We start from the raw sequence: 21239 nt of genomic DNA, 5'->3' as shown, positions 1-21239 counted from the left end.
CTGCTGTTTTTCTGCCAGTTTGTCATCTTTCCATGTAGTGTGCATGACTGCCTTCTGGCGGACACACTAACAAACTGCAGGTGTTTAGGTGGCGCGCACGCACATTAAATTAAATCAAAGAATCTGTAAAACATATACAACATAAGTGGCATGGTACATTGTTGGCCAAGTTTAAACATAGCATACAGGCCTAAGGAATAATCATGATTCCAACATCAGAAAGGACAAATTTACATGCAAGGTTACTGTAAATGAGGGGCAGAATGTCCTTCAGACCACACGGTAGCGCTGTGTTTTGTGTGTTCCAACATGAAACCGGAAGTTGACAATGAAAAGTTGGTAGAAAAATTATTCATGCTACATTACTGATAATATCCGTCGCCCCAGCTGAACATAAACGATATTGTTACATTTAATTAATACTTTAAAATATTCTTTTAGTGACGGCGATTGCAAGTGACGAAAGTGGGTTTCAAGCTCGGAGCGCGCCAATCACTTCCTATGTTTGGAAGCGGTTCATCTTAGCTCAAGGAGGCTAAATTTGCTCGTAAAATATCTGATTTTACTCCGTATGAAATTAAATGGACGAACACAAGGAAAATATTCACAATACGGACGTCAACGTAAACATGTCAACCGTAGAAGATGACAAGGTAATTTCTGCTACATTATTATTAGAGCTACGTATGGTGTCTAACCTGTAACATGACGTAAGAACAATGATCCGATCTGCAAGTTAAAGACCACTGCATGATATAACATTTACGCAAAATAAAAATAACAGCACTGAAATGTATATTCACTTTGAAACCAATGATGCTTTTATCACAATCATAAGGACATTGTATAAAAAAAAAACGCGCCAGGTCCTTTGCGTCGACAGTGATAAAAGGTACAATAGAGATATTGCTCAAGTTTTTTTGTTTGTTTGTTTCCCTGGCCAAGCCTTTAAAGATCATAACATCACAGTGTGGTACTTGTATTGGCACGGTAAATGGTGTTGTTGTTGTTCCTCAGTTGAAGTCCGACAGCACCATATGTCCCAAAGAAAGAGAAGATGCTCCTCGAGCGTCTAATAGTGACTTCAGCCACCCCGTGTACAAGGAGATCGCCTTGGCCAACGGTCACATCAACCGCATGTCCAAGGAAGAGCTGCGCCTCAAGCTGTCTCAGCTAAAGCTAGACACAAGGTAGGAAGGAGCGACCGGCTGCGAAGAAGCGGGACTCACCTTGGCGTGTTTTGTTGGCGTAGGGGCGTGAAGGACGTTATGAAGAAGCGACTGAAGAGCCACTACAAGAAGCAGAAGCTGACTCAGTCGGCGGCGGCCGACGACGGACAGGCGGAAGCCGACTACGACTATATCTGCGTGGTGGACTTCGAGGCCACGTGCGAGGAGGACAACCCGCCCGACTTTGTGCACGAAATCATCGAGTTCCCCATAGTGCTGATCAGCACTCATACTTTGGAGATTGTAAGAAGAATGTGGGGGGAAAAAAATCATAAATCGCCATCACTCAGTCCCTAATGAAGTCTTTTTATCTCCTCAGGTGGGGACTTTTCAGGAATACGTTAAACCCGAGTTATGCCCAAAACTGTCAAACTTTTGTGTGAAGCTCACGGGAATAACCCAGGTCCGTTCGTTTTTTCGAATATCGGCTCGACTCTCAAAATGGATCTCAGTGTTGCGCACAATCACTAAATCTAAATATTTTTGGGCATCAGGAAAAGGTGAACGCAGCCAAGCCGTTTCCAGTGGTCCTGAAGCGAGTGGTCAAGTGGCTTGAGGAGAGGGAGTTGGGCACTAAATACAAATACACCTTCCTCACAGATGGGTGAGTGGCACACATTCTCACTTCATTGAAGCTTTTTTTAACCTTCCCGTGTGATTTACGTGGCTTTTTGCTCGCCATGTCTTGCAGCGCGTGGGACATGAGCAAGTTTCTCAACATCCAATGTCGCATCAGCCAGATTCGGTACCCTCAGTTTGCCAGGAGATGGATCAACATCCGTAAATCCTACGGCAACTTCTACAAGGTTTGACTTTTGCTTGTATGCCCCTCCAGGGATAAACTGCTAACATACAGTAGTATAAAAATGAGTCATTATTGAGAATTTTAAATAGAAAATAAGAGAAAATTTGTGTAAATATAGGTGAAATGCGTTCAGTATTGTCTCTTTAATACTGTATTTAACCAATAAAATTTGGGCACACTTTAGTTCAATCTACTCAAAATTTAGTGATATATTTTTTTTTTATCATAATATTAGGGCTGTCAAAATTATTGCGTTAATGGGCGGTAATTAATTTTTTAAATTAATCACGTCAAAATATTTGACGCAATTAACGCACATGCCCCGCTCAAACAGATTAAAATGACAGCAGAGTGTATGATGTCTGCTTGTTACTTGTTTTTTTGGTGTTTGGCGCCCTCTGCTGGTGCTTGGGGTCCAACTGATTTTATGGCTTTCAGTATCATGAGTGAGCATGGTGTAATTATTGACATCAGCAATGGCGAGCTATTAGTTTTTTTGATAGAAATTTTTTACAAATTTTAATAAAACGAAAACATTAAGAGGGGTTTTAATATAAAATTTCTATAACTTGTACTAACATTTATCTTTTAAGAACTACAAGTCTTTCTATCCATGGATCGCTTTAACAAAATGTTAATGTTAATGCCATCTTTATTGTTATAATAAGCTAATACAGTACTTATGTACCGTATGTTGAATGTATATATCCGTCTTGTGTCTTATCTTTCCATTCCAACAATAATTTACAGAAAAATATGACATATTTTATAGATGGTTTGAATTGCGATTAATTATGATGAATTATTTTTTAAGCTGTAATTAACTCGATTAAAAATTTTAATCGTTTGACAGCCCTACATAATATCCATGACATATGAAGACTTGAAAAGCCCCATCTCTCACTTTTGAGTAACAAAACTATACATATAAATGTATATGAATAAAATAGAAAAGGTTCAGTTATCATTAGGTTTATATTTGATGACTTTTTTAATGTTAATTAGTATGTCTTGTAACTTTTTTTGATGAATTTAATGGTCATTAAATATCAGCTGTCTAATACTTGATTATAATACATTCATGGAAAAGGAATGTTTGCCGTCATGCAGATTACTGCCTGGTTCAAGTTTATTATTGGAGGAAAAAATGACCACATTTCCACCAAAGTGAAACTACTCCCATTCTCTTCTTCAGTCACAATGAAAATTTGTTTTGGGGCCTCTGGGTTATATAACAAACCAATCAAAACACTTGCTTTGTGTCTAATAGCCAGCAGAGGGAGACGTATTCATGATAAAACTTGCGCACTTGATGTGTGTCCTCGGTCAACGTTTTGCTAAGACTAAATCAAACAGCACGCTGACAATCTGGAAGCCATGGGCGTGGCTCCACCTGGTGCTTTTGAAAGGAAGCCAGTAACTTGCTGTGTTCCTCGCCAAAAGGTCCCGCGCACGCAGATCAAGCTGAGCACCATGCTGGACAAGCTGGGCCTCCAATACGAGGGCCGCCCACACTCGGGACTGGACGACTCGCGTAACATCGCCCGCGTCGCGCTGCGAATGCTGCGGGACGGCTGCCGGCTGCGCGTCAACGAGCACCTGCACGCCGGCCAGCTGCTCCCCGCGCCCAGTTGGGCGGCCACGGAAGGGGCACCTCCTCCCCGCTGGCCCGGCGCCCGCAGATAGGAGGATGTGCGCGCGCGGCGTCCGTCTCGAAGGCTTTTATTGGGCCCATTTCGGCAATTTCCGGAGTCGGCCCGCGCACGGAAGGAAGACGCCACATGTGATAGATACTGCTACATTCTCGTAAACGGCAGTTCGTTAGTTCAGAATGTGAGATGTCATCGTTTTTTCTATCCTCTATTTTACAGGAATAAATACTGCTGCTAAAGTGTGTGTGGGTCAAGCTTTATTATTTGACAAAAAGATCTAAATTCATGATTGAAATCAAATATCGGGGAACAAATGTGTCCCTGTTTTTTTTATTTAGAAAATGATATAATTGCATCAAAGTTTTTTTGGGTTAAGTAGCAAAGTAATATTTCAGGAAAAGAGACTAATCATTTTTCTGTCAATACTGCACGTCGTGCTCTACTCGGTTGTGCTATAAAACTGAAATCAATCACAAAATGTTGATGTGCTGTGGCTTTCAGGATAATGTACACAAAAACAAGTTTGTGGAACTGTCAAGAACTTTGCACGTTAAAAACGTTCAACTGCCAATATAATGTAATGTGAGTCGTCTCTGTCAAAATTTTGACACTTTGGTATTGTGGCACGAGGTTCGTTTGGCATGTAGTGGTTTTCATAGCGGAATAGTCTAAAGCTGCCCAACTGCGGGTATCATCTGCTTCAGGATCCTCCCTCACTGGCAGGTGCTGTACAGCATCACCTTGTGGCTGATATCATCCAGGACTCGGCGGGCGTTCTCCTCCAAATGGGCCAGCTCTGCGGCTTTAGCCTCGAGGATCTTCTGGTTGGCCTCATAGGAGCTCTCCAGCTCTGAAAGTACAAAATGGTGCTCGATCACTTTGTAAAAGCGGTAAAGGGAACCACACGCTTACCTTGCAATCTCTGCAGCTTGTTGCTACTCTGAGCCAGCAGCTCGCCGGCTTCCTTACGCAACTCGTCAGCTCGTTCCCTCGCCTGCAGCACCGACTCCCCTTTGTCCTCCATCATGTCCTCCACTTCTTCCAGTTTGTTTTTGACCTCCGAGTCAAACTCCTTCACAGGCGCACAATAAGCGTTATGATCTGATAGAGAGCTAGTAAGTCGAGCGGCGTTTCTGCGTGCCACCTGCTGGGCCTCGTCGGCATCCTTCTTGGCCCGTTCGCTCGTCCGGTCGGCCGTCTCCGTCAGGCTGTTGACCTCGAGCTCGTTCTGCCGCAGTAGACCCACCTCGCGCTCCAGCTGCAGCAGCCGCCCCGTGGTGTTGCCCAGACGCAGCTCTGACTCCGCCGTCTCCGAGTCCACCTAAAATAGATGTACGTCAACGACGCAAACGCACGACCGCCGGCGGGTATCGTACTCACGGAAAGTATCAAGTCCATCGTTCCCTTTGTGTTGTTCTGGGCCAATCGGATGGCATCCGCGGCGAGGCTCTGAGCACGCTCGGTCTCGTCGAGAGCTGTCTTCACCGCGTCTGTCCTCTCCTTCAAGTCTTTGGCGCCCTGACTGAAGGATAAGAGCAACGTATACTGTACGTTAAATCCAATTCACACAAGACTCACCTCCCATTCCCGGGTGACAGTTCTTACTTTGCGGCCTCGGCCTGCCTCAACAGCTCCTCTGCTGCTTTCATGTCATTAGCGCTCTGGCTAAGGATGCTCTCAACATTGGTCAGAGCGCTGACCTTCTCCTTGATTTCGGCGGTCAGCTCCTGTAGCTTTTCTGTCGACGTGGGCATCTCCAGTTCCAAGACCTCATTGGCCACAGCCTCGATGATAGACGCGTTGGCCTTGTCGTCTGCACAGTTGACGGCACGCATTCAGAGATGTTTTGGGTTGATGTTGAAGCAGAGTTACTCACTCGTGAGTAGATCTCTTATGTCTTTGATGAGGCTGCGCAGTTGCTCGTTGCTCCGCTCCACTCGCTCTTTGCTCTGGTTAGATTTAATCAGCACCTGCTGAGCGTTTACTTTGGCTTCCCTCGCTCGATTGCTGGCCTCCCACACCTGAAAGCAAGCACTCAGTGCTTCACGAATCCTCAACATAAAGGGAACAACCTACAAATTTGTCCACTCACCATCCTGGAAAGCTTATCCACTTCCTTCATGGCTTCAAGAATTTCCTCGTCTAGCTCCCTGGCTGACTTGAGAGCACTTTGGGAGGTCGCAATGATGCCTTTGCATCCTTCGCCACCACATTGGGGAGCATTGTTCTCATCGACACAGCCCAATCCGCCACAAGAAGAGCCAGAGCACTCGTCACCCTGAGCCTCACTGCCGCACACCTACAAAAAAGGAAATGAGGGCATCATTTGAGGGTTGTTTGTTTTTTTCTGAAATATCACACACAGATTTTCTTCTCACCTTCTCGCTTAGAAGTGACAAATTTAGTTTGTCCATCTCATCCGTGAGCTTGTCCATTTTCTGTTTGTTTCGCTGATGCCTGCGATCAAACTCCTTCCTGCTGGTATTCAGCTTCTCCTCAGTCACCTTGCGAAGTGTTCCCGACTGCTGCACCGTGTTTCCAGGGTCACTGGTTGAAGCGTTAACTCTGATTTCTGCAAGTAACGATTCCTCGTTTGCCTCTGTGATGGTGTCCATGGCACCTAGGAAAAAAACAAATAATTACAACAACACATCATGGTGTTGCACTGGTAAGTTTAAGATTTGCAATAAGTTAATTTGTCACCCTCGAAGTTGGCATTCTTGGCATCAAACACCTGCTGCCTGAGTTCCTGGACACGGCGCGCTAATTGGTTGGCCTGCTCTGTCAGCTCGTCCAGGTTTACGTCGGTAGCGTTGGCATCGCTTTGGAGGATGTTCAGGGTCTCCTCTGTGGTGTTAAGCTTGCCATCAAGGTAGGACATGACGCCGCTGATCAGGGGACTCCGATTAAAGGACTTCATGGATAGGATGCATGTTTGTAGACTTACGTGATCTGGTGCATGAGGTCCTGGTTCTCCATAAGCTTCACTGCTGCAGGGTTCCTCTCCACAATTTCCCTGACCGCCTTAATGTTTGTCTCCAGGCTGGTCACTAAGTCTTTGTACGGTGCTGTCACGCCGCTGGTCTGCAGTTCCGTCACCTTTGCCTCCAGTCGGTGAGTTTGGTTGGTGAGCTCTTCAACCACCGCGTCCCAGTTAGCAAAGCACTGGTGGCAAGGCTGGCAGTCCGGGAATTCCCCCTGGTAGCCTCTGGCGCATTTGTCACACCGTGGGCCCGAAACGCTCTCCACGCAGGTGCAGTGTCCAGTCACCCGATCACACTGGTCGCTAGAAATCCCACGAGGGTCGCAGTCACACGCTGCATGAAAAGAGAACACGTAAATAAAGAGTGCAGGATTTTAGACGTCAGGGAAAAGTACTGACTTCCAGCTTTTCATGTAAATAAACGACCTCATTTTGACATTGGGGAGCAAGTAGACCCCCCCCCCCCCCTTCTTAGATACATCACAAGCTTGCAAAAGTAGTCAGAGTGAAGGAATGCAGGCTCCTTCTGGGCTTATTTGCCTGATTTAAGGCACTTTAAAGTGAAATAGGTTTGGCAAGGCACCTCTAAATCACAATGTACAGACAAGCTGGATTTTAAAGTTGGCAGTTGGCAGCACCTCTCAACTGTGGAAGATACAACCGTCTCTCGCACATAAGTGCGGACTTCTCCCACTCAACAATTTGGCCACTCACCACCACCCAACGGTTCCACCTCAAGAGTTTTAACAACTTTGACCAGCCTTTGAGTGGAAAATCGTTAAGGATTCCTCTCGAGTCCTGTGGGTGTTGCTGGGATGACACAAAAAAGCCTGGGACTTTTTGAGAACATCTGGTTCTCATGAGCAGGGAACACAAGGTCATTCCCGGAGTCAGCAGCCAATTGAACGTCTGTTCTCTCACAATACCACTTTGATCCTTATGGGGCGACAGTGAGGCTTTGAAAGACTTGTAACCGCTTGTTGAAAATAGACTGGTTGATTACCTCAGCTTCAAGAGCACCAAAGTTTTGGAGATTCACAATCAACTTGGTCTTCAAATACAACAAAGGCTCTACCGTTACATGGGGTTTTATTTGCCGTACCATGACACTTGACCTCTGGATCCCCCCAGAAGAGCTCCCGACATTCTCGACACGTCCTGCCACCAAATCCTGGTTTACACGAGCACCGTCCCGTCACCTAAAGGCCAAAGGAAACAAAGAACAAAAGTGTTGTCGTGACATCAACATGCACATCCTGACAGACATTTGTACTCCTGTTGAATGTGTGTTTGAGCAAAACATCAGAGTGCAAGCGAGAGCAGCAATTCCCAACCAGTTGGATCCAGAACCTTCCCACCCCAGTCTTCAGATTACATGTTGTGACCGAATCGCAACACTATTTTACCTTCACTACAAATTCAAAGGACACATCATAATTTCTCACTGCTAACCTCATCACAGGAGGAGCCGTAGGAGTGGACGGGGTCGCAATCACATCGCTGGCAACCCGTCCCGCTCGCCATGTTCCACGTGTCCTCAGCGCAGCGTTCGCAGTTCTGGCCCACCACATTGGGCAGGCAGGGGCATTGGCCACTGTGCTGGTCGCACTGGCACTCATCCGGTGATGAACACGCATGTGGGGCTGTGCCCGTCGGCTGGCACATGCACTCTGTAAGACAACCGGACGAGTTGAGCGAAAATTTGAGCATTGACCCTTCCAACATCCATGAATAATCACCAAACGCTTGGAATTTTTGTGGGAAAAATACATGGCTCCACTCACTTCTGCAGCTCTGAGTGGAGGCTTTGCCATAGTAACCAGTTTTACAGTTCTGGCAGGCATAACCGTCTGTGTGGTACAGACACTTGAGACATGACCCTGTACGAGCATCACAGGACTTGGGGTCTTGCATGTTAATGTTTCCGTTGCATTGGCACGCCAAGCAGCGCCCGCCGGGCACCAACGGGTTGCCAAAGTGACCTGGGGCACACTCATCACATCTGGCACCTCAACAGGGGTGTAAAGAAAACAGGGCACCTTTCAGACCGTAGGTTCATTACACGGATGTTTGTACGTGTACATAAAACGTATAATTATCATCATACAACGTGTGTGGTGTACCTTTGTAGCCAGTGCTGCAAACACACACCAGCTGGTTTGTCCTGGCCTCCATGTAGCAGCTGTCGGCAAACTGACGTGCGCTACGTGGGCCGTCGGGGCACGAGCACGGTCGGCAGTGGCTGCCGGAGCCCCGCTCTGGGTTACCATGGTAGCCATTCAGACATCTGCAGGATTAAAGCAACAGTAAAATTAGATTTGACTGAGGGAATGCAGAGAGAATTCCCCGTTTTCATACCTCTCACAGTAATGTCCGGCGGTTAAGTCTCGGCAGCCTTGACACTCTCCTGTCTCGGGGTGGCAGACCTCACTGTGGCCGTTACATTGGCATGGACGGCAATTAGGGAATCCCCAAAATCCCGGTAGACAGTGGGCACACTGGCGCCCCGTGGCCCCAGGAACACATGTACACTGTCCCGTCGATTCATGGCAAAGTGCATCGTTTGACCCTCGGGGGTCGCACTCACAAACTGGGGCAAGAAATAGCTCATTGTTACCACCCCTGGATGAAAACCAGTGGGGCAAATAAGTATTTAGTCAACCACTAATTGTGCAAGTTTTCCCACTTTAAAATGTTAGCGAGGCCTGTTATTGTCAACATGTGTAAACCTCAACCATGAGAGACCGAATGTGGAAAAAAAAGAAAAAAAAACAGAAAATCACATTGATTGATTTTTAAAGAATTTATTTGCAAATCACGGTGGAAAATAAGTATTTGGTCCATACCAAAAGTTCATCTCAATACTTTGTTGTGTACCCTTTGTTGGCAATAACGGAGGCCAAACGTTTTTCACGAGCTTTTCACACACTGTTTCTGGTATTTTGGCCCATTCCTCCATGCAGATCTCCTCTAGAGCAGTGATGTTTTGGGGCTGTCGTTGGGCAACACGGACTTTCAACTCCCTCCACAGATTTTCTATGAGGTTGAGATCTGGGGACTAGCTAGGCCACTCCAGGACCTTGAAATGCTTCTTACGAAGCCACTCTTTTGTTGCCCTGGCTGTGTGTTTGGGATCATTGTCATGCTGAAAGACCCAGCCACGTCTCATCTTCAATGCCTTTGCTGATGGAAGATTTTCACTCAGAATCTCTCCATACATGGCCCCATTCATTCTTTCCTTTACACAGATCAGTCATCCTGGTCCCTTTGCAGAAAAAAGGCCCCAAAGCATGATGTTTCCACCCCCATGCTTCACAGTGGGTATGGTGTTCTTCGGATGCAATTCAGTATTCTTTTTCCTCCAAACACGAGAACCTGTGTTGCTACCAAAAAGTTCAATTTTGGTTTCATCTGACTATAACACATTCTCCTGGTCCTCTTCTAGATCATCCAAATGCTCTCTAGCGAACCGCAGACGGGCCTCAACGTGTACTATCTTCAGCAGGGGGACACGACTGGCAGTGCAGGATTTGAGTCCCTGGCGGCGCATTGTGTTACTGATAGTAGTCTTTGTTACTGTGGTCCCAGCTCTCTGTAGGTCATTCACTAGGTCCCCCCGTGTGGTTCTGGGATTTTTGCTCACCGTTCTTGTTATCATTTTGACGCCACGGGGTGAGATCTTGCACGGAGCCCCAGATCGAGGGAGATTATCAGTGGTCTTGTATGTCTTCCATTTTCTAATAATTGCTCCCACAGTTGATTTATTTACACCAGGCGTTTTACCTATCGCAGATTCAGTCTTCCCAGCCTGGTGCAGGTCTACAATTGTCCTTCGATAGCTCTTTGGTCTTGGCCATAGTGGAGTTTGGAGTGTGACTGACTGAGGTTGTGGACAGGTGTCTTTTATACAGATAATGAGTTAAAACAAGTGCCATTAATACAGGTAACGAGTGGAGCCTCATTAGAAGAAGTTAGACCTCTTTGACAGCCAGAAATCTTGCTTGTTTGTAGGTGAGGTGACCAAATACTTATTTTCCACTCTGTTTGATTTTTAAAGAATATATTTCCAAATTAATGTGATTTTCTGTTTTTTTTCCCACACATTCTGTCTCTCATGGTTGTGGTTTACCCATGTTGACAATAATAGGCCTCTGTAATCTTTTCAAGTAGGAGAACTTGCACAATTGGTGGTTGACTAAATACTTATTTGCCCCACTGTAATTCTGTCTACTTCTGCCAAACGCTTACGCCTGCATCCGGCGGGGCCGAAGAGGAAGGTGCCGGGGGCGCAGTGGTCACAGTTCCTGCCAACAACTCTGGGGCGACATTGGCACTGGCCTCCGCTGGGATCGCACACGGCGCTGACGGAACCTTGCGGGTCACACTTACATGCTAAAAGGCAAAACATGTTTATGAAAATTCTGGGGTTTAGATGATTCTGTTATCGAGGACAGGTTTCACTTTTATTTTTTTATTTTATTTTGGGGAGTGGGGTTGTATTATTTCGAGGACTGAGCTTACGCATGGCTCCTTTGTGCAGCAGTGCAGAGACACTGAATATGTAGTCGTTGCATATGTCTGTCATTGGGCTCTTGACCACACTCTGGCTGTTCTCCAGGCAGCGGTAGCGCTCAAAAGTATCCCATGCTGCTTCACCTTCTGTGCCATGGAACATTTCCAGTTCCTGCACCCTGGGCATCAACACCAGCTACACAGGAGAACAACGTGAGGCATCTGTCTGGAGGTCACATGGTTGATTGTTTTGTGTGAAACGTACAGAATCAATGAGTGTGTACGGGCTCTGCATGTCACTGTAGGATGAGTAGCGGGGCAAGCTGAGGCGCACCGTGTAGTTCTGTCCCTTCTCAAAACACACGGGACTGGGCAGCAACATGTGTCTTTAGGAGGCAGGAAGTGTGTGTTGAAATGGAGGCTCAAGGTATGGAAGTTTGAGGTAAATTCTTAGGTACTGTTACCTTGAACCGGGTGGCAGAGAGACGTACTGCTCGTCTCCGTCGCTGAATGAACCGCTGCAGTGGGTGGGGTAGTTTTGAGAATGGAAGACAGGACGCTGGACTTCGACGTTGACTTGCTCCCATTGCTCCGGAAGCTAACAGCAAGAACGAGTTCTTGGTCACACTTAGTCATTACAGTATAAATATAAAACATCGGTCAAAACGAAGTGAAGTTAACCTGCGGCTCATAGCGAATGAGAACATCGTAGTCCATGGAATCTGGAATGTTGTCAATGATGAACTCTAAATATGCTCCCTCTGGTACGTTAACAAAACCCATCCCGGTCCATGTTGGGCTGCGATCCAGAGGGTAAGGTCTGTGAACCAACACCACGCCCTGACAGACGGGCGCTCCTTTTATAGATAAGCTTCTTTAGAACTAAAAGATGATGGTGGTGTTGGTGTGCTTACAGGTCCGCGCTTGGCATCCTCAGCCTCGTAGGTGTAGTGGTCCAGAGCAATGAAGTAGTAGCCGGATTCCAGCTGGTTGCACCGCCGACCGAACATGTGCTCCCTGCACTCACACTGTCCAGACACCGGGTCACAGCTGTGGAATATCACATTTAGGAATTTTTGACTTTCCAACTGTAATTTTGAATTAGCGCTCATACTTATTGTTGAGGGCCCCTCCCTGGTCGCAGTCACAAGGTCTGCATCCGTCCATGTCATTGGACAGACCCCAGTGTTGTGGCTATGGTAAAGCGCGTGTTAGGAAACTGCGGACTGACTGAAGGACAAGCACAGAGTGAGGCTGCCTACCAGACACTGGTTGCACTCATGTCCGCTGACCAGCCGCTTGCAGTAGCACCTTCCTGACTCCGAGTCGCAAGAGTTGGCTCCAGGCAGTGTTCCCAGTGGGTTGCAGGCGCAAGCTGCCAGAGAATGCAAAATAAATTTATCTAGTCTGTCACTTGGTGTGTTGCAGTCTTGTGAATGTGTGATTATCACATAGGAATGGGAAAATAATTTTCAAGCTTGGTCATGGAAAGTACAGTCTATGGACTGGAACACTCCTCTTTGTCTTATGTCTTCATCTTAGCAACTCCTAATACCTTTGTGACAGTGGTTTGGTTTTCCTACCCAGACATCCGTGCGACCCCTGTCCTAGTCCATAGTGTCCATGTCTGCAGTGGTCGCAGCGCGACCCCTCCACATTGGCTTTGCAACGGCATTGGCCCGAGATGAGTCCGGCAACCACGTCCGTCCTGGCGTCACACAGCCCCCCCTGCAGGGAGCCTACTGGGTCACAATTACAAGCTGGGGGGGAAAGTTTTTGATTAGACAAGTTCAAGAACCAAACAGTATGCTTAGACGTGAGGCTTTTGAACATACGTTCGCAGATGTTGGGGTCCCGGAGGTCACGGTTGGGGTTCTGGTAGAAGAAGGGTGCACACTGCTCGCACTGGCGGCCTACTGTGTTGTGCTGACAGTCATCGCATACGCCACCGCTGACGTTACCCGTGGTGATGTAGACGGCCATGTCGAAGTGGCAGGAGCCGGAGTGATGGTTACACTCGCACCCTGAAGAGAAGGCAGTGGGTACCTCCAGGTTTTTTGTTTTCTTTTAGCACCATGTGAAGATTTTAGAGATCACTTCAAGTCTCACTCTTGCAAGCGTGCGTGTTACGGCCCTCGGCCGGCCTCCAGGGGTGGTCGTGATGGAACTCCCTGCATCGCTCGCAGTTCAAGCCCTCGGTGTTGTGGTTGCACACGCACCGCCCGTGGACCTACACAAGATGCTGATTAGAACACTTTCTCTGTGCAAGTTTCGGCGGAATTGGCATTTCTCCCACCATTCCCTCGGCCCCCGTCGGCGCCCCGTCAATAGGGGCGCACTCAGACGCATGGCCGTAACAGAAGCAGTTGCCGCGTACGACCATATCGTAGATGGCGTAGTAGTACTTCTCTGTCACCTCCTTTCGCGTATCTAGCAGGTTGTCGCCAAGCGTGTGCAGTTTTAGGAAGTTGACACGCAAGTTGGTAATCTTCAGCATGTCTGAAGAACAAATGACACACCGGTTAGATGCCAATGACAAGCTTTACTCTAAATAGCTGTGTTGACTTGTTCAAGGTATGTTATGGCCATTGGTTCTCAATCACCAAAAGGGTTTCTGTGTTCAGATGTTTGGAGAAAAAAAAAATTGGTAGGGACAAAGGTTGTTTTGAAATTGGGGGGAAGGTTTTGTGTACATGGACATATCCTCCTCTACATGTGAAATTCCTTCCCAGGGTTTTCTTCCTGTCTGACCTCATTTCCCAGACTGCATTTTCTGGAGTTTTCTCATCCCTTCCTGGAGGGGTAGAAGGAAGTGCCTTGCTCTCCAACAGGGTCAATGGTCAAAGTGAGCTGAAAGTATCTCAAGAACATCTTACTCTGGATCCTCAAGCTGTACGGGTCCTCAATCTCAAAGGCGGGATCCAGCACCCGAAATATCACCTGGAAAGGTGAGGAATTGTCCATTTCATTCCTTCCTGTCACTTGATGTGTTTATCATATTGTGTTTTATCAAACAGACCTCTCCCTCGGTGGAGGGTTCGATGTCAGAGTAGTGCGAGTCACAGATGATGTCGTCCACCTTGACCATGGGCCCCGGGGACACTGTAGGGAACGTCGCCCGGCAGTCGTAAGCAAAGTAGCGGTAAACCTGCCACGTCTTCCCGAAATCCATCGAACGTTCGATCACCATGGCGGCCGGCCGGAACGTCTGCAGGTAAACGACAAAACCGTAAACCTTCGTGCACGGAAACGACACATCACAAGGCGGCGTCATTCCAGCTGGCCGCCATCACCGTGACAGAATACCATTTTACTCCTTCCTCTCTTCCCACCACTCTTCCACATTCCTTAGCCGCAGCTGGCTCCTGCCGCCTGTATCTCACGGGACCTTTTCCAACATCGACTTACTCATATGTAAGGCGTATTAACGCGTGTGAGTCGAGGCACCTTAAAGGTCATGATAAGATGTGTGAAGTGGAACTCGGCCTCCAGGTCCAACTTGATGGTCACATTTTCCACACCTGCACACAGGAAATGAACAGTTACTCTGCGGAGTGTCGACACACAGCTGGCGTGCTTTCGCTGAAACACATTAACGCCTGTGAAATATTTACAACACATCTGTGCTATCAAATCTAAACAAAGCGGAGTGATTTACTACTTTCCTCTAGGGTGCTATATGATGATGTCATTGCCGTTTGTTTGTAACGAAAGCTATGAAAATGCAGTTATACATTTTTTTGGGTGAGGGTTTGTGCATTTCCGTTTAAAATGCACACACTGTCAGGTCGAGATGACAAGGCTAACTCAGTTACGGAGTTCAGGCAAAACACTTTATATACAAAAAAACTAAGGTTCTTCCGTTTGCACGCAGAAATTTTAAAAAGCGCTCCAAATTGAGGAAAAAATTAAGGTGACTGTGAAAGCTGAGAATCAAGACCGACGTGTGCGACATAGGAGTGAAGACACTTTGGCACAAGACAAGGCAGACGCAGACTATTTATACACAAGAGGTAATGTGGAACGGGTGGGAAAAAAAAGGCGATTAGGTGAAGTGAGGAAAGGGCAAGAGAACAGACACAAGGAGGGTGAAGCCTTCAAAATAAAACCAGCCTGATGTGACACGCACACATTGCAGTAGTGCGAGTAATCTTGGACAGGTCGCTGCAAGGGAATTAGGAAATCCCAGACTCAAGTACAGTGCATCTACAGTTTCCTGCTGCTGCCCCACCATCTGTTGCCTTGGCCGCTGATCTTTTCCCACCACTCCCCCCCCAAAAAGCGGATGACGGGGATTCCTGCTTTAGACAGACCCAAACATGTGGCGCTCATCGGACATCTGTTCCCATAGATCAGCACCCCTTTAATAAGACGGATCATGCACGGACACGGTGAATAAACACAAAAATTAGATGGATGTAATCACCCGTCCCTACAATAATTCCGTGGGATCCATTAGTTGATGGACTTCCAGGTTGGGAAAAGGAACTGGTGTCTCATTATCTTGCCTTGTGATGTGTCATTGAAGAACACACACCTGTTTTTCGCCGGTACCTAAACCCCCATCTTCTCATTAGCCGGCTTCCCACGGGAATGTCGCTCCCGTCTCAGACCCACCGTTTTCCGACTGCCACCACGTCTTGAGGCGGTTGGGTGCAAAGGTGGTGACCACGTTCTCCACGGTGTGGCTCTGCGGGTTAACGTCCTCATCGTACGGGTCCCTGGAGTCGCACTGGAAGCACTTGGTCTCCTCCTGACGGAGATCAAACATTACAGCATTGGAATCGCTAACTTTTTATACCCAATGTTGTGACTAGCGACAAGATGAATCCGACGTGACATCTTACGCGGCAGACATATCGGGAAGGTACAAGGATGTCAGGTCTGCATCTGGTTCATGTTGCAAAATTATTCCCAAACGTAGCTCTAACAAATTGTTAATGTGGCTCTTGAATGCAAACAAATAGTAAATGAACGTTGTTTACTACACTGTGTCATTCTGTTATGTATTTGCACTCAAATATCCGGGAGGCCTCAGCCTGACATTCACAGTCGTGTTGAAAAGTTGAAATAACTTCCTCCCCCTTCCTTTCATTCAATTGCGCATACTTAAGGACTACGGTCATCCTGGTGTACAAAGACACCCCACAGTGTGCGCCTGTGAGACTCCATCACGAAACCATTGACGTCACGCAAAAAAGCCGCCGCCGGCACTTTGACGGAAACAAGCCAACATTTGTGCCGCCGCATAGGGCTTTTTATTGTCGACACGGGAATGTCTGCTCTCCCACTCGCCGTGACAGTAAGCAGACACCGAGCGTGAGCGCCCACGTTTCACATTGTAGTAGAACCCAAACTTAATCATTATGTAAAACGGATACAGAACCTGACTATCATGATACAAAACAGTCTTAGTGATCATTACGAGTTTAATTTATTGTAACTCAAATCATCGATCTCTTTAGGATGTGTTACAACATAAATCTGCCTGCAGAAAGAATACCTCAGTGACAGAATTCTGCTTATATTTTCATGAGGTTACAATGTCCGAACACAGTAACAAGGTGATGGATGCACATCTCTGCTCACCTCCAGGTGTCCCACGATACAGAAAGTGTCGCTTCGTCGGAGTCCGCAGGTGGACGAGGCTTCCAGCTTGTGGGCGCGTCCGATCAGGAGGTCACCCGTGGCCGGGTAGCAGCTGCCTTCCGTGCACACGTCCGCCAACTCGGGGGCCTGCGTCCAGGCGGGACAGCATAACGCCGCTAAGACCAAGAGGGAGGACCGCATCATCATCATCATCATCATCCCAACTACTCTACTCTCTCTAAGGTACGTCCAAAAAGTAGCTTATCACACACACTTACAGCTCACTAGGAACTAGATTTAAGCCGCCGAGCATCCCGACTACTGTCAGGTCGACGAAAGTGAGTAATAGCTTACATGTGGTTTCCATTAAGAGCCATGTTGTCGTTGCCTCTTTTGGCAGGAAGGAAGAAACCATGACATGACAACACTGTTTTTCCTTCATAAACTTACCTAAAGTCGTCCAAACGCAGATGAGGAGCGACATGTCAGGGCTCTGGACGGCCTGTCCAGAAAGTCGATGGCTCCCGTGTACTCGGCTCTCTCTCGGTGTTTGTGTGTGCGTGTGTGAGAGCACAGGAGAAAGTTGGATGCGTGGGAGTTCTTCTTGGAGTAGTCCGCATCCCACCACCAACGGCCCCTCCCAGCTGTCAGAAAGGCGCCCCCTTCTGGTTTGAATGTACCGAAATTGAGAAACACATCAGTACAGTATTGCTTTATTGCAGTGCCAGTGTAGGGTACTTTTAAAGGGACAATAACATTGTCATATAAAATTTATTTTATTGTAATTTGTTTTTGATGTATTTTTTGCGCCTGGAAAAACTTTTTTTTTTTTTTTTTTTTATTCTTATTAGTTTGGCCGTGCTATTTTAGAAATAGAATTGATTATTTTTTTGTGTTTTTTTTATTGCCTCGTTGATTAACTTGTTTATGTAACCATAAATCAATATTTGGGTTTATTTTAAGGATGTTCGTTAAAATACATTTTTGAATCCCAATCTGAAGTATTGGAACGAAATCATGACGTAGGTTGTGTAAGCGGAACATCGGTTCATTTTCCATGTTTCTCGCCGTGGCCGGAGCATGCTCGCCGACGGACCAGGAAGCCTTCTGAGGTAACCTCACGGTAAGTTTAGAACTTTAACCCGCATGTTTTTACACGCCGATATAGCGCACAAATTTACAAATTTGTGTCAATTGAAGGAAAATAACCATCTTTAACTCTACAATGTAACAAACACGGTCAAAAACGAAAATTGGTGCCTCGGACTTGGACGATTAGTCAATGGTGTGATGCTGCAGGAACAGCATGTGATGCGCTCCAAGCCCGATGTGTAATTTATATGTGACCTTTTTATTCGGGAAGAAAAGTGAGAAACGACAGTTTGCGAAGGCATTGAACAATCGCATATTTGTTCTTTGCAGGTTTTCCATCGCAAGCATTTGAAAAACGTGAAGGATCGACAACATGTTGAGAACAGCTTCTGCACAGGTTGGGATGACATACAGAATAGGGCTGCAGCTATCGATTGTTTTAGTAGTCGATTAATCTATCAACTACTTAGTTCGAGTAATCAGATAAGGAACATTTACTGCGTTGTAGAGTAAATTTTAGGGATGTAAATCAGGCTAAGATTGCACCTTCAAAATAAAATTCCCGCGTGTTTCTTCAAACTGCAGGATTGCACTTTCATTTAAAAATAAATTAGAACACATTACCTTAGCTTAGCCTCAAATGGTATTTAAGAAAAACAGGATCTAAATACAACAAAAGAACAATTGGCTAACTTGCATAGCAAAAGTCGGCTAGCGTAAATGCAATTGAATAGTAATTTTACTTAACAATGCTCTCTACAAATCGTTTAAACACATACTCCCACAAAAAACTACTAAACATACCTATAAACTACATTAAGAATGTATTTAAAACAAAAACATTTGCTCAAACAAAAACTTGCCTTATGTCGGTCATAACAGGGAGCTGCTGGATTCAACCATGTTAAATGAATTATGTCATATTAACTGTTGCCACTAGAGGGCAGTGTATCCACCCAAATCAGTAAAACTAAATGCAAACACTTTCAAAACTAACCATTACAACGCCACTCCAATTAAACGAATACTCGAAGCAGCAAAATTTGATTTGAAGCTTTTTTCTAATCAAATTACTCGACTTAATCGATTAATTGTTGCAGAACTAATACGGAATGAAGATATTTTGCTCTGTGTAACAGCAAACGTGGCTTCCGTGGTTAACCAACCGCACGTTTGGATCGGCTGTACAGAGACAACAAATTTGTGAAAGAGTAGTCAAGATGCATTACATTTTTTAAAGTGGCTTGTATTTTGAAGGAAAAAGTCTATCCCCCCCCCCCCCCCCCATTCTCTTAACGAACAGGAGATGACGACACACAAGTCAGGAACAAAAAGAAAGTACAGAGTTTAAATTTAGTGAGGAAAGACAAGAGCCGGGATACAACAAGATGTGTCCCTAATCTCGGCGCGCATACTGTTTATATCTGCTGTCTTACACGAACTGGGGGGGGGGGACAAGCCAACTAGACATAACAATGGGAGAAAAGATAGAACATACAGCTTCGAAAATATCTACAACCATATGAAATGAACAGATATGTATTTGTGTGAATAAATGGAAATATATATTTACAATCTGGATGTGGCGAATTCTTGGCTTGCAGGTATTCAGACAGCTGGTGCGAAACAACACCACTGACTCCAGCCTCATTCTGGAGAGATGTAAGTGAATGTCATCAGTTCTTTCAAATTACGCAAAATTCAGCAGTTAAATCAGAAAACCTTATTCCACTGCTTTATGGTCCCCCCCCCCAAGCAATAAACCGTGTCCAGCTGCTGGGCCGAGTGGGCCAGGAACCCGTGATGAGACAAGTGGAGGGCCGCAACCCCGTCACCATCTTCTCCCTTGCCACCAACGAAATGTGGCGTTCGGGGGAGGGCGAGACGAGCCCGTCAGGTAATGAGTACCACTACTTGACATTAACTGGAAAATGGGGATGATTGGGCTAGTTGTGAAGTCGCTGTTGAAATGTGATTTTTAATGGTTGCAATGATCTGTTCTTGCCCCTAGAGGACGCTGCAACTCAAATGAGCAGCCACAGATAGAACTAAATGTATTTTCTATAAAGGAAGAATGCATATATGTTCGTCTAATCTTTGTTTTTTTTATCGTAACAAAACTACACAAAAAGAAATATACAAACAAACAAAACAATATGAAAGACATCCATCCACAAATTGACATGGAAGCGGCGGTCTGTGCACACACTCAGTGATGGGCAAAAACAAAAGGGATATATTTAATGTTTTCATCCGTTGTTTTGGCGCTCCAGGTGATATCAGCCAAAAGACAACGTGGCACCGCGTGTCCGTCTTCAAACCCGGTTTGAGGGACGTGGCCTACCAGTACATCAAGAAAGGGTACGAGTTACTGCTCTTCAGTAACATTCATCAAAAATGAATTTGCATATTTATCCTACGATTTAAGGGCCAGGATTCTTGTGGAGGGCAAACTGGATTACGGCGAATACGTGGATAAGAACCAAGTCAGACGCCAGGCCACCACCATCATTGCAGGTTTAGAAAAATGACAAAAACTAAACAGGCTTTTCCAAACAATTTGCTAAAAGGTTGTCCTCTCTTTCCAGACAATATAATCTTCTTGAGTGACAATGTTCGCGACAGAACCTGAAACCCTACACTTCAACACTTTTTTTTTTTTTTTTTTCTTTCTTTCCTTCTTTCTTGAGTTTATACCAAAAAGGGCATGGACACCACAGCGATGGACTGTTTTCGTATGACCCAATTTGAAGCCTTGTAAAGGCATTTTGGACTGGGGGGCATCCTACTGGAGGAAAAGTCATCCTGTTGGACCTCTGAGAGACTCGTACAGCTCTTGTTTTGATTTTCTAAAGTAGTTTGTGTATCACCCAACGCTAATGGATAATACAAGTGGCATCCTTGCTAAATGTAAAGAAAATGACAATGTTTCCATCCTGTTTTGTTCCAAGTGATCTGTTGACAGCTGCAAGTATATTCTCAGTCAAGTTGAAACGTACTACATTTGCATTGATTCGGTGGTCTATTTCACGTTTTCACTTCCTGGTGTGCAGCTGTTGTTTGCATCAGCTAGTTTCTACCAAGGCTAAGTTGCTCTCACTGTTTGCTGTGAAAAGACATGTAAACTAAGTCAATATTTGACTATATCGCAAAATGTTTCCGCCACATAAGAGTGATTGGCGTAGTTATATGTCGAAGTAGAATAAAATGTTAAGCCACTGTATGTTTGGAATTTGATTACAGTGAAAAACGAGGATTTCAAATATGGTTTTGAGCACTTTTACGAGCAGAGGCGGACTTTGGTGGCTGAGATTCTTGGCCCTAACTGATTGGTTGGAGCGAACTATAAACTAGCTCCCGGTTGGCTAGTTGTCTTG

General features: G+C 45.9%; 3 protein-coding genes across 5 annotated transcripts; 2 read left to right on the top strand and 1 right to left on the bottom strand.

Annotated features, from left to right (window-relative positions):
- The first annotated feature begins 297 nt into the window (after positions 1–297).
- Positions 298–13937, top strand: eri1 (exoribonuclease 1). Its single transcript, XM_057854764.1, has 7 exons — positions 298–653; positions 1018–1190; positions 1253–1472; positions 1549–1632; positions 1724–1833; positions 1921–2035; positions 3478–13937. The coding sequence occupies exons 1-7, from the start codon at positions 582–584 to the stop codon at positions 3718–3720; spliced, it is 1017 nt and encodes a 338-aa protein (XP_057710747.1). The 5' UTR covers positions 298–581; the 3' UTR covers positions 3721–13937.
- On the bottom strand, positions 3912–17375 carry LOC130928206 (laminin subunit beta-1-like). 2 transcript variants are annotated; one of them, XM_057854546.1, is made up of 33 exons: positions 17221–17375; positions 16771–16946; positions 15799–15934; positions 14629–14702; positions 14201–14389; positions 14058–14121; positions 13478–13680; positions 13291–13411; positions 13017–13205; positions 12765–12941; positions 12444–12556; positions 12296–12375; positions 12096–12231; positions 11863–12021; positions 11646–11779; positions 11447–11567; positions 11191–11377; positions 10918–11061; positions 9028–9259; positions 8793–8956; positions 8454–8678; positions 8122–8339; positions 7772–7868; positions 6634–7003; positions 6390–6574; positions 6065–6306; positions 5779–5985; positions 5563–5707; positions 5292–5499; positions 5067–5208; positions 4831–5007; positions 4599–4758; positions 3912–4536 (listed from the first exon to the last, which is right to left on the bottom strand). In XM_057854546.1, the coding sequence occupies exons 1-33, from the start codon at positions 17252–17254 to the stop codon at positions 4400–4402; spliced, it is 5346 nt and encodes a 1781-aa protein (XP_057710529.1). In that variant the 5' UTR covers positions 17255–17375; the 3' UTR covers positions 3912–4399. The 2 variants fall into 2 exon arrangements, with proteins under 2 accessions (XP_057710529.1, XP_057710528.1); XM_057854545.1 differs by having other exon boundaries at positions 12765–13205.
- Positions 16950–21081, top strand: ssbp1 (single-stranded DNA binding protein 1). 2 transcript variants are annotated; one of them, XM_057854794.1, is made up of 7 exons: positions 16950–17893; positions 18193–18259; positions 19467–19524; positions 19619–19759; positions 20136–20223; positions 20291–20379; positions 20451–21081. In XM_057854794.1, the coding sequence occupies exons 2-7, from the start codon at positions 18236–18238 to the stop codon at positions 20492–20494; spliced, it is 444 nt and encodes a 147-aa protein (XP_057710777.1). In that variant the 5' UTR covers positions 16950–17893; positions 18193–18235; the 3' UTR covers positions 20495–21081. The 2 variants fall into 2 exon arrangements, with proteins under 2 accessions (XP_057710777.1, XP_057710778.1); XM_057854795.1 differs by lacking the exons at positions 16950–17893; positions 18193–18259 and having other exon boundaries at positions 19443–19524.
- Positions 21082–21239: the final 158 nt, after the last annotated feature.

Source organism: Corythoichthys intestinalis, chromosome 13 (assembly GCF_030265065.1).
Source record: "Corythoichthys intestinalis isolate RoL2023-P3 chromosome 13, ASM3026506v1, whole genome shotgun sequence".
NCBI lineage: Eukaryota > Metazoa > Chordata > Actinopteri > Syngnathiformes > Syngnathidae > Corythoichthys > Corythoichthys intestinalis.
This window is presented reverse-complemented; position numbering and strand designations above follow the sequence as displayed.

Coding starts and splice junctions, on each gene's coding strand:
- eri1 (XM_057854764.1), top strand. CDS start 582: ATGGACGAACACAAGGAAAATATTCACAATACGGACGTCAACGTAAAC. Junction 1,473..1,548: donor GCACTCATACTTTGGAGATT/GTAAGAAGAATG, acceptor TTATCTCCTCAG/GTGGGGACTTTTCAGGAATA. Junction 1,633..1,723: donor AGCTCACGGGAATAACCCAG/GTCCGTTCGTTT, acceptor TTTGGGCATCAG/GAAAAGGTGAACGCAGCCAA.
- LOC130928206 (XM_057854545.1), bottom strand. CDS start 17,254: ATGTCGCTCCTCATCTGCGTTTGGACGACTTTAG. Junction 16,947..17,220: donor CTGCGTTTGGACGACTTTAG/GTAAGTTTATGA, acceptor TCTTGGTCTTAG/CGGCGTTATGCTGTCCCGCC. Junction 11,062..11,190: donor GCTGCACAAAGGAGCCATGC/GTAAGCTCAGTC, acceptor TTTGCCTTTTAG/CATGTAAGTGTGACCCGCAA.
- ssbp1 (XM_057854794.1), top strand. CDS start 18,236: ATGTTGAGAACAGCTTCTGCACAG. Junction 19,525..19,618: donor CAGCCTCATTCTGGAGAGAT/GTAAGTGAATGT, acceptor CCCCCCCCCAAG/CAATAAACCGTGTCCAGCTG. Junction 20,224..20,290: donor TACCAGTACATCAAGAAAGG/GTACGAGTTACT, acceptor CTACGATTTAAG/GGCCAGGATTCTTGTGGAGG.